General features: G+C 49.5%; 1 protein-coding gene across 1 annotated transcript; it reads right to left on the reverse strand.

Annotated features, from left to right (window-relative positions):
• Positions 1-337: 337 nt before the first annotated feature.
• PPP2CB (protein phosphatase 2 catalytic subunit beta) lies at positions 338-7,864 on the reverse strand. Its single transcript, XM_027906484.1, has 7 exons — positions 7,637-7,864; positions 3,926-4,135; positions 3,524-3,697; positions 3,228-3,317; positions 2,478-2,639; positions 1,513-1,631; positions 338-991 (listed from the first exon to the last, which is right to left on the reverse strand). Exons 1-7 carry the CDS (start codon positions 7,736-7,738, stop codon positions 919-921), a joined length of 930 nt encoding a protein of 309 aa, XP_027762285.1. The 5' UTR covers positions 7,739-7,864; the 3' UTR covers positions 338-918.
• Positions 7,865-10,010: the final 2,146 nt, after the last annotated feature.

Genomic DNA, 10,010 nt, shown 5'->3' on the forward strand with positions numbered 1-10,010 from the left:
CGCTCCGACCCCGCCGCTCCGCCCCGACCCCGCCCCTGGTGCCCGCCCCATCCCGCCCCGGGGCCGCCCCAGGTGCCCGCCCCATCCCGCCCCGGTGCCCGCCCCGGCCCCGCACGACACCACGGACTGGGGGCTGACAACGGCGTTTATTGGTTCGGGTACAGCGAGGAGGATTTGCAAGCACTTCCAGGACAAATATACAGAGGGGATGAAGGGGAAAAATGACAAAATAAAGGGAGACAAAATAAACCCAAAAAAAAAAAAAAAAAAAAAAAAAAAAAAAAAAAAAAAAAAAAAAAAAAAAAAAAAAAAAAAAAAAAAAAAAAAAAAAAAAAAAAAAAAAAAAAAAAAAAAAAAGAAAAGGAGGAAAAAAAAAAAAGGGCAGGATCAGCACAGAACGGGAATAGAGCTAAAAAGGGAACGCTTTTTTTCCGGGTTATGACAACATACTCCCAAGCAGGAATCACTTCCTTTCTCCAGTTAAGTCGAGCGGTCTTTCCAATAAAATAAAGAGTGGTAGGGGATGGAGTTAGTGTGTATTTCCCTGGAAAACAAACTCTAAATCATGCCAGTTAAACACTAGAACTAAAAATGTACAAAGAAGCTTCAAAGGAGAGATGAAGTGTTTGTTAGAGTTACCTTTTCCTCTCTGAACAGTCCAGAAGGAAAACAATGACTACAAATACAGCAGGCAAACTGACTTTCGGGCTGATGGGCACGGGAGAGAGAAAGTGTTGTAAGGAATTCAGTCTCAAGTTGTGCTAAACGCTCTTCGTCCTCTGTATGGCACATTTTGGTCCATGATGGGGATTTGAAGTTGAGACGAACCCTGATTTCTTACAGAAACGTGTAAATATTGTTGCTTTTTTTTTTTTTAAAATGCCAGGTGTACTTCCTTCTACAAAGGTTGGGAGAGGTTTATAGGAAGTAGTCTGGGGTACGACGGGTAACATGAGGCTCTCCACGACGAGGTGCTGGGTCAAACTGGAGGCTGCAGGGAAGAGAAAGGGATCACTTACCCTCTTCCACAAGTCATTTTCCAATGCCACAATAAATACCAGACCTCTTCTCCTCCTGCTATCGTTTCACTCATCCCAGCTGCTTCCATATAAAACATTTCAGGTCCGTGGGAGTTAAAACTCATCAGTCAGTCAAACTGCTGCTTACAGCCTATCCCCATTTTCGCGTGAGCACAAAATTCAGACCCTCTCACCCCTCTTTACAAAGCTCATGCTACCAAAAGTTAAAACAAATACATAAATCTGGATGTTTTTACTCTCTCCATCAAGACTGGGCAGTAGAGGGATTAAAGTGCAGAAGCTCCAACACTCAAGCCAGCCAGGAAGAGGAGCTTTTAGGAGCTTAACTCACTACTTATTTTTAGGGTAGAGCAAATGATGTTAATTCCAGAGTGGTCTGAGCTGGCTTTTCACGGAGAACCCTTTTGGAAAGGATCAGACATTCCTCACAGACCTGTTAGGAATAGAGAACAGCCCAAGCCAGGGTACTCACAAGGAATATTTTAAAGTGTCATCTAGTTCCATGATAGCAGCCTGGTTCCCACAGCGGTAACAGTAATTGGGGGCACTGAAAATGGTAACCACATTCCGGTCGTGGCACCAGTTATAACCCTGTCAGGGAAAGAGAGAGAGAAAGAAAATGTCTCTGTTAAACCTCAGCCTGTCTGAAGTTCCTCTTCAGGCCTGAAATGCTCCAAGGCACTTGTGAAACTAGAGATTTCCTTAAGTATTTCCAACTGACTTAGTTTCATTTCAAAATATGTGCTCTGCTGCAAGAAGCAGCTAGCGGGCACCTGGCAAAACCAGCTTCAAGCACTCCCCAGGAGATCATCCATTCCTCAGTTGTGTGTTTATCCATTTTATATACAAATTATGGACTGTGCCACAAGAAAAGCCTTGAGATTTTTAGGGAAGCCTTCAGCTTTCATCCACCACCACTGACAATCTGCCTGCTGGATGCGGGTGACTTGAGACGCATGGTAGCGCTTAAGGGATCTACCTGCAGCAGATTTTAAAAATAGATCTGCTCCATTGACCCACCTGGCAGTTTTCCAGTAAGACATCCAAGAATAGCCTGTCGACAGCCAAAAATGGCTGTTAATCTCTGTCACATCTGAGGATTACAGGGCAGGCTGCTGGATACAACAGCAGTCCAAGTAGAGCTGTCAGGATGTAAGGAGATTATTCCTGCCGCAAACAGGGTGTGACAGGGTCCCTTTGGCAATTTACTTGGAGGGGGACACTTACTTGGAAAGGGCAGGACATCCCCTTATTTACACTGCGGGTCAAAGCACATAATTTTATGTTGCTTGTTGTTTTCACATGATTAAAGCCTCTCCTTGGCACTTACCTGCCTAAGATTTAGGTGTCAACAAACCCATCAGCGGATAGGTGTCAGAGAGGAGACACCAGCGGCCCCTGTTTGGTTAGCCCTGGCTAGCAGAGTGCTTGCCCTACCTCCATGACCAGCTGGTGAGCGCGGGAGACCAGTGTGAGACCATTGGCGTGGTTAAATGTTTCGGAGATATCCTGCCCGAAGGTGTAGCCAGCACCACGTGGAGATATGCCCCAGCCACCGCGGTCATCCGGATCCGACCACAACAGATCACACATTGGACCCTTGGGAAAAAAATAAGTGTTGTTAGATCACTGCCAAGACTGTTAAATAAGTTTTATTTACAGTAACAAGACTCCCAGTACGTCCTTCTCAGCACACACTCACAAGCCCCAACCACTCCAATGCAACTTCCAGCTGCCCTGGGAGCTCCAAAGGTGGTCTTTCAGTCCTGGTTTCAGGCCCCCAGAAAGCAATGAACAAGGATGAAAACACCACCGAAGGAGGAATTGGCCGGGGGGGGAAGGATGGTAATACAATGTGGCTTCACGGGATGGTTGTCAGTTCACAGCCACCTCTGTGATGAGGCTGAAGGTAGAAAACACCTTCCCCTGCCAAATAATGCCCTTTGAGTCAGCCTGACAGTCCAAAAATCCTGTGATTCTGTGGAAGACAGCTGTGAAACCCCCACAGCTCTCCTTTCGTAGGCTGCTGCAATCAAAGCAGACTGACTCGGGTGTGCTTTGCCTAAATATTCATTTGCTCTGGCATTTGGAAAGGCCATAATCCATGTGTAACTGTGTTTAAATGGATTTCAATGTGAGGATACATTTGCATTACTGAAGTTTCTGAGGCATTTCCTTTCCTATTACCTCATGTGGAACTTCCTGCAGGCGGTCCAGAGCCCTGATATGATCCAGTGTATCTATGGATGGAGAGAGGCCACCGTGGAGGCAGAATATCTGTTCCAGAAAAAAACCCACAGCAATCTATTCAGTACACATTGTTAAGAAGGATCCCCAAAAAACAAATGCTTTTAGCTCTGTTTGCAACCACAGCTCTAGCATCATGACTTAAGGGAGCTGGTCTGGGACTGTTCTCGTGGCTGTCAGACAATCCAGCCAGCAGAACCCTGTGGAACGGAGTGTTTTCCTTCTCCAAGGCTTACCTGGCCGTCTACTAGAGCTGTGAGTGGGAGATAATCAAAGAGGTCTGTGAAGTACTTCCAGACGTTGGCGTTGCCGTACTTGCGCAGACACTCGTCGTAGAAGCCGTAGACTTGTGTGATTTGCCTGCTTTCGTGGTTGCCCCTCAGGATCGTGATGCGTTCCGGGTAGCGCACCTGGGGACAAAGGAAACGCTTCCTTAAACAAGGGAACTGCACCACAGGCATGGAAAGAAACAGTAATGGAATACTGCAAACAGCAGCCAAGTGCTCAGCTCTGTGCCCAGCACGTGCCCATTGCTGCCTATCAGTTTACAGCTGTTGACCTCAAGTCAGCTCCAGAGTCTCCGGAGCAAATGATTCCAAACTCCCCACGGGTTTTGCCCCAAATCTCTCAAACCATACCTTCAACGCTACTAGGAGAGTCACTGTCTCCACGGAGTAATAGCCTCTGTCCACGTAGTCTCCCATGAACAGGTAATTTGTGTCCGGTGACTTCCCGCCGATCCTGAAGAGCTCCATGAGGTCGTGGAACTGCCCGTGGACATCCCCGCAGACGGTGACAGGGCATCGTACCTCTTGCACGTTCGACTCCTTCGTAAGGATTTCTTTAGCCTGGCAAGAAGAAAAACATTTAGGTCAAAAAGGTAGGAAGCTTTTCCAAGAGCAGGTGCAGATGGTATTCCCCTGCATTCCCACTGGAAAGCCGGATTCACCCGCATGGCTCAAGCTGACCGCTGGAAAAACAGTTTGGTGGGTGAGGACAGAAAGGGTGTGTTTCACAAATCCCTGTGCACAAGGACAAGCAGGTCTGTTATGGCAAGGTCAGATTCCCTCACCCAGGGCACTTTTTCCCTGCTGGAATTCTAATCCTCTTCCAAGCACAGCAGTTCTAAAAGCAAGTCATATACAACTGGAAAAGCAGAGTAAGGGGCAATTGGAACATACGGAGCCCCAGCCAGCTTCCCTGGCCATACCCAGCTGGCAACACAACGGCCGCAGATGGAGGGATGGCATCCCTGGATTTAGTCATCTCTTCTTCCACACCCAGCAGCTCCTCTGCCAATTACAGCCATGTAATGTAGCCTATCTGCACCACCTTATTATCTCTATCAAACACCAGGTTTGCTGTGCTGCCTCCAGCTCGCCGACTGATGCCGATCAGCGCTCCAGGCACACCGGAGGCACAGGGAACACCCCCGGGTTGCCTTGGTCTGATCCCAACAAAAGGGAGGGAGGATCACCAGTGCTGAGCAGTCACCAGCAGGTGATGATCCAGGCATTCCTTGCCACATCTCTTAGCTCAGGATGAGGTAGCTCCCACCTGCTGCTGCCAGGAAGGACCTGCTTCCTGAGGATACCCTCAGTGGGCTCTCCAAGGATGACTGCGTTCCCATTCCAGTGTTTGCTGCCTTGCCTCTTTTAGGGAAAGCTTCTATTTGGAAGGAATAACTAAACCCCAAGCAGTTTGGACAGCTTGGAGAACATCCAGCATGCCCCTTGCAAGGAACCTGAGGGATGTGACCCTCATCCTAAAAGTTACATCCTGCACCTGGACTCGATGATGTGGGGTCTGCCTTGCACTCCTAACCCACCTGGGAACTGCTGAATGTGTTGTATCTGAGTGCAATAGTAGCACTCAGATTCTGCTCACACATCTTTAAAAGCATTTATAGTGCCTTTGGAGAGCTTCCACCCTCGGGGAGAGACAAATATAAACCCACAAAGCAGCTGCTCCGTGTGTTCTGACTGCTGCACACAGCAACAGGCTGGCGTTTAGTTGGAAGCTGGAGCTCAGCAGAGTTCCCCTTCCACAGGAACAGGGCAAATATGCCCGCCTTAAATCCAGCCCAGGAAGGTAGGTCAGCCCAGGTCCTGAAATTTTGGTACCAGGAGGATCCAGAAGTTTCCCCTCACGAGAAGGGAGGAGCTGGCAGCTGATGAGCAGCAGCTCCTTACGCTGCCAACCAGCTGTTCCCGTGCAGCCCTTTTTAGCTCACCCTGCGGACAAACATCCGTGCCCGGGGATAGACCCAGCCTGGCATTCTAACTCGGCAGAGCTGGTTTAAGTCAGGCCCAGGAGACTAAGTTTGCCCTCACACGATGACTTTCGAGACCTTCAGAAGAATCTTCAGCATCGATAAAAAACACCCCAGGAAAGCAATAACTACCCAGTGCATCCGCCTGCACTGTGCAGAGTGAGCACCGATATCAAATGACTTAAAATAACCAAAAGCACCATTAAAAATCTCTGATTCAGGCAAGGCTGCCTGGCATCGTCATCACTTATTTATTTCAGGAGGCTGATAAATAACTATGACTTAAAAGTCAAATTTTAGCTACCTTTGCTGTAGAAAACAGTGACTAACATTATCAGCTTGCTGAGCATCTCTGTCCCACTTGTTCTGGATGAAAACCGTATCCAGGTCAGGATGAAAAGAAGCAGCTTTCAGGTGTTTTTATTAAATAAGCCTAAACAAGAGTTGCCATGTCTGTGCTCAAAGTGACTTTGAAGAGCAGACTATTTGCTGGCTGTGAGCTTGCCCATCATCCCAGCTCCTGGGGTGGTTTGTGTGCAAGATCCTTGGAGAGCAGAGACGGAGAGATGAAACACTCCTGACCGTGACTCAACACAACACCGGGAATTTCACGCAACCAGACTGTGGCCCTTCTTACACCTCCAAAGAACAAGGGTAGGAAAGAAAGCTACAAGGAGAGGGATGGTTATGGGGGACTGCTTGTTTAATTCAGAAGACAGACTTCTCCTTGCCTTCTTACACATCTCATTTCATTATTTTGGTGAAAAACCCTTTTCCCCGGATTAAGCAGGATGGCTCTCAAGTCCCTCACCTGCCCCTCTAGCCATGTCCAATCCTTCCCTCATTACTGTCCATTATGCCAGTAATTAAAAATGACACGTGTGGTAACTCTGGGATTTTGGGAGTTTTTTTTCCCCACCTCATTTTGATTTTTTTGTTTTAGTACTGAATTTTTCCACAAATTTAAACCTGAGGCAAGAAGTATTACTGTGCTTGGCCTCTTCGGAATCAGTCCCAAAAAAGGGAATGCTAAGAAGTGAGAATAGGGTTTCTCCAAATATTATTTCAAGGAAACCAACTAAACCAGCTTTGTGACAGGGCTGCACACCCAGAGGTTTTTGTAAGCTTCTCTCCCAGGTGACAAAACCACTCCCAAAAACTTAAACAAGCCAAGTCAGAGCAAGACACAGTGTTTCCTTCACGTCCAAGTCCTTTCCATCAGTTTCCAGCACCCTGGAAGTACGAGGTGCTTGTGACAGATGACACACCTACCTGTCACCTGGAGGACGAACACCTTCCCAACCTCAAACTGAGCTGCCACTCTCCCTGTTCCCTGCGTGCACAGCCACAGCCTGCTGGCACTGCCCTCCAGCATCCTCAGAAACGATGGAGCTCTGCAGAAAGTCACAAAGCTCCCAACATGGGATTGGAAAAGGGGAAGGAGGGCAGGAAACAGAGGCAGAGTGGGGGCGATGTAGGAGTCAGGATCATTGCTGGAAGCATCTGCCAAGGAAAATCTTCACTCGGTCACAGTCTGCAATGTTGAGGGAGTGTTCACACAGAGCTATTTGGCTTCTCAGACAAAACCCAACACTAGTCTAAGGATCCTTCTCCCAATTGGAAAAAAAAAAGAAAGAAGGTTCCTGCCAGTCTCCACCAAACCAATCCAAGCCGGCATTTGCCAAGGGCTGTCCAAACCACAGCCCGGAACTGCAGAGGGTGTCCTTTATCCGACCATTCCTTCTTCTATTTCGGTCCCCCTCAGCAGGTTCCGAGGATCTCTTTAGGTCTCACCTCTGACCCACTCTGCTTCCCTAGACCCCACCTTGGATGCCACGGGGTTTCCTCGCTGACTTGGGAGTTGATTTTTTTAGCACGAGGCTACGAGACGTTGTGTAGGATACCAGAATGACAGACACCTTCCAGGCACCATCCCCGTCTCCCAGTACCCGATATCCCGCAGTCACCAGCCCGCTCTCCCGACGCCCGACATCCCCGCGGCCCCATCCCCGCCTCCCGGCGCCCGATATCCCACGGGCACCACGCCGCTCCCCCAACGTCCGGGCCCCGCACTCACCTTCTCGCAGAGGCTGCGGACCTGGCTCTCGCTCAGCTGCCGGCACTCGTTCAGCTGCTCGATCCACTGGTCGAGCTCCTTGGCGAAGCCCTTCTCCTCCATGGCGGGCTGCGGGCGGGCCCCGCGCGGCCCGGGCCCGCCTCTGGGTGGCGGCGGCGGCGGCCGGGGACGCGCGGCCCGCTCGGCTCGGCTGCGCTCCGCGTAATGGCGGCGCCCCCGCCTGCCGCCGCTGCTCCTGCTGCTGCTGCTGCTGCGCACTTCCGGACACGCCCACGCCGCGTGCCAGGGCGGGCGCGCGACCGCTTCCGGCGCGCCGCGTCCCCACTCGGGGCCGCGCCCCGCGCGCTCCCCCGCGAGGCCGCGCCCCCAACGCCAGCCCCGCCCCGCTCCTCGGAGCCACGCCCGCCTCGTCGAAGCCACGCCCACATCGCCCCGCCCCTCCCTCCCCTGCCGGCTCCCGCCCTTCCGAACGCCTTGGAGAAACCCGTGCCGTTCCGAGGAAAGATGGATAAAACGCTCCGCTCTCTCTAAGGAAAAAGCATGAATAAAATCACAAGCTTCTGCGCCCCGCTGTGGGTGTCGAGTGCCAAGCGCTGCCGGCAGGGCAGTTGTTCCCTTTGGGAATGTATGAAAATCCCTCTCATTAAGTGTGTTACTAATTCCCTTCACTGTATTCCTGTGATGTACCATTGGGCACGCGTACCATGATGTTCCAAACGCAGCACGTGATTAACGTGCAATAAGCAATAAAAATTACTATGTTTTCTTACAGTCTGGTACTTGATCCATCTCGCTCTCAGCCCTAAATTGTGACTGACCTGCACAAATTTCTACCCACTCTTCTTCATTTATCTGCTGCAATTTTTCACTTGCTTTACTGTCTCCTCTGTACCAAAACGGAATAGTAATATCGTGATAATGATGTAATCATTCACTGCTACAGTCTGGAACACTTAGCAAAGTGAAAAAGAGCATGCATATATATATATATATATATATATATATATATATATATATATATATATATATAAAAAACACCCAATTTTGTAGCTACTCTTCTACATATCCATCATTTGCCATTCCAGTTCCCAGGAAAGACATTTGCCAGGAACCATCCACACACCCATGGATGTTTTATTTGCTGATTTGTTTCCAGAAGATTATTTTTAACCATATTGCCCATGCTTGTGACACTGCAGTAGAGAGTGGCCCTGGGATAAGGAGAATCCTCCAGCATGGCAGTGGACAATAAATCTTCCTACCCCTACAGCTTCCTGAGCCACTGGCTCTGGCCTCTGAATTTTGGACTCCCACCTCCATGTCCAGAAATGAGATTTGCTTGTGGTGCTGGGTTTGTTCTCTCTCTTCTTTTGTCATAATTTTCCCAGAGATCTCTCCTGCAACGGCCCCAAGGCCCTGGTGCTTTCCAGCTTTTAGTGTGTGGATTTTCCACCACCTTCTCTAAAATCTCACCATCTCTGTGCTAGAACCTTCTAAAACGGCAATGCTGGTGAAAGCGGCATAAAAGGCCACGAAAAAATAAATAAATGCTGGTTGTGTAACATTAAATCCCTCACGGGGTACCTTGCTTTCTTATTTTTGTGATTTTCCCTCTGCAACTTGGTCTTTTAGGGTGAGATACAAAATGCAAGAGAAACAAAGTCAGAAAATAATTACCCACAGCCATCACCATTGCCTAGGCTTAGACCCTGCTCCCCAAAGAATGCTGGATTCCTAAGGGTACTCCTGTGTTTTAGAGAGGAAAAAAACCCCACCCTACAGTGAACAGATAAAGTAAATCAGTAAAGTTTTTCCTTCTTCCAGCAGCTGAGGGTGCACAAATCCCGGGGAAGCTGCTCTGGGGCACCTGACCCCCTGGGAGCGTGCAGGGGTACCAAGTTCCACAAGGAGGGGGATCCCTAAAACACATTTTGGGATGCAGACACCACATTTTGGCTGAGGATGGCAGGCAGACATACCTGGCGGGTCCCTCCACGAAGCCTGGCTTCTTGTTCCCAGCATCTTCCCACAGCATTCATCTCTGTCCCTCCTTCCCGTGCTGGAGTCCATCACCATGGGCAGGGCTGCTTGCACTGCCAGAAGCAGCAGGAAACATCTACAAAACCTTGATAAACTGGGAAAAAAAAGCTGGAGAGAGGTCAGAGGGGATGAAAGGCAAAGAGGAGGGACAGTGCCAGGAGAAGGGGGATAAATGGACTCTGTGGCCCTAACGTATGCACAGGGATGGTTTCCGAAAGGAAGGAGGGTGACAGCACAAACCCTAGCATGGATCCACTTGAAATGTTCCTCTCAGATACAGCTATGTCTTTTATAGGGAATATAAAATGTCCTCCTGCAGCAGCCTGCAACAATT

Source organism: Empidonax traillii, unplaced genomic scaffold (genome assembly GCF_003031625.1).
Source record: "Empidonax traillii isolate 1590-97213 ecotype Southwest subspecies unplaced genomic scaffold, ASM303162v1 scaffold1301:size135188, whole genome shotgun sequence".
Classification (NCBI taxonomy): domain Eukaryota; kingdom Metazoa; phylum Chordata; class Aves; order Passeriformes; family Tyrannidae; genus Empidonax; species Empidonax traillii.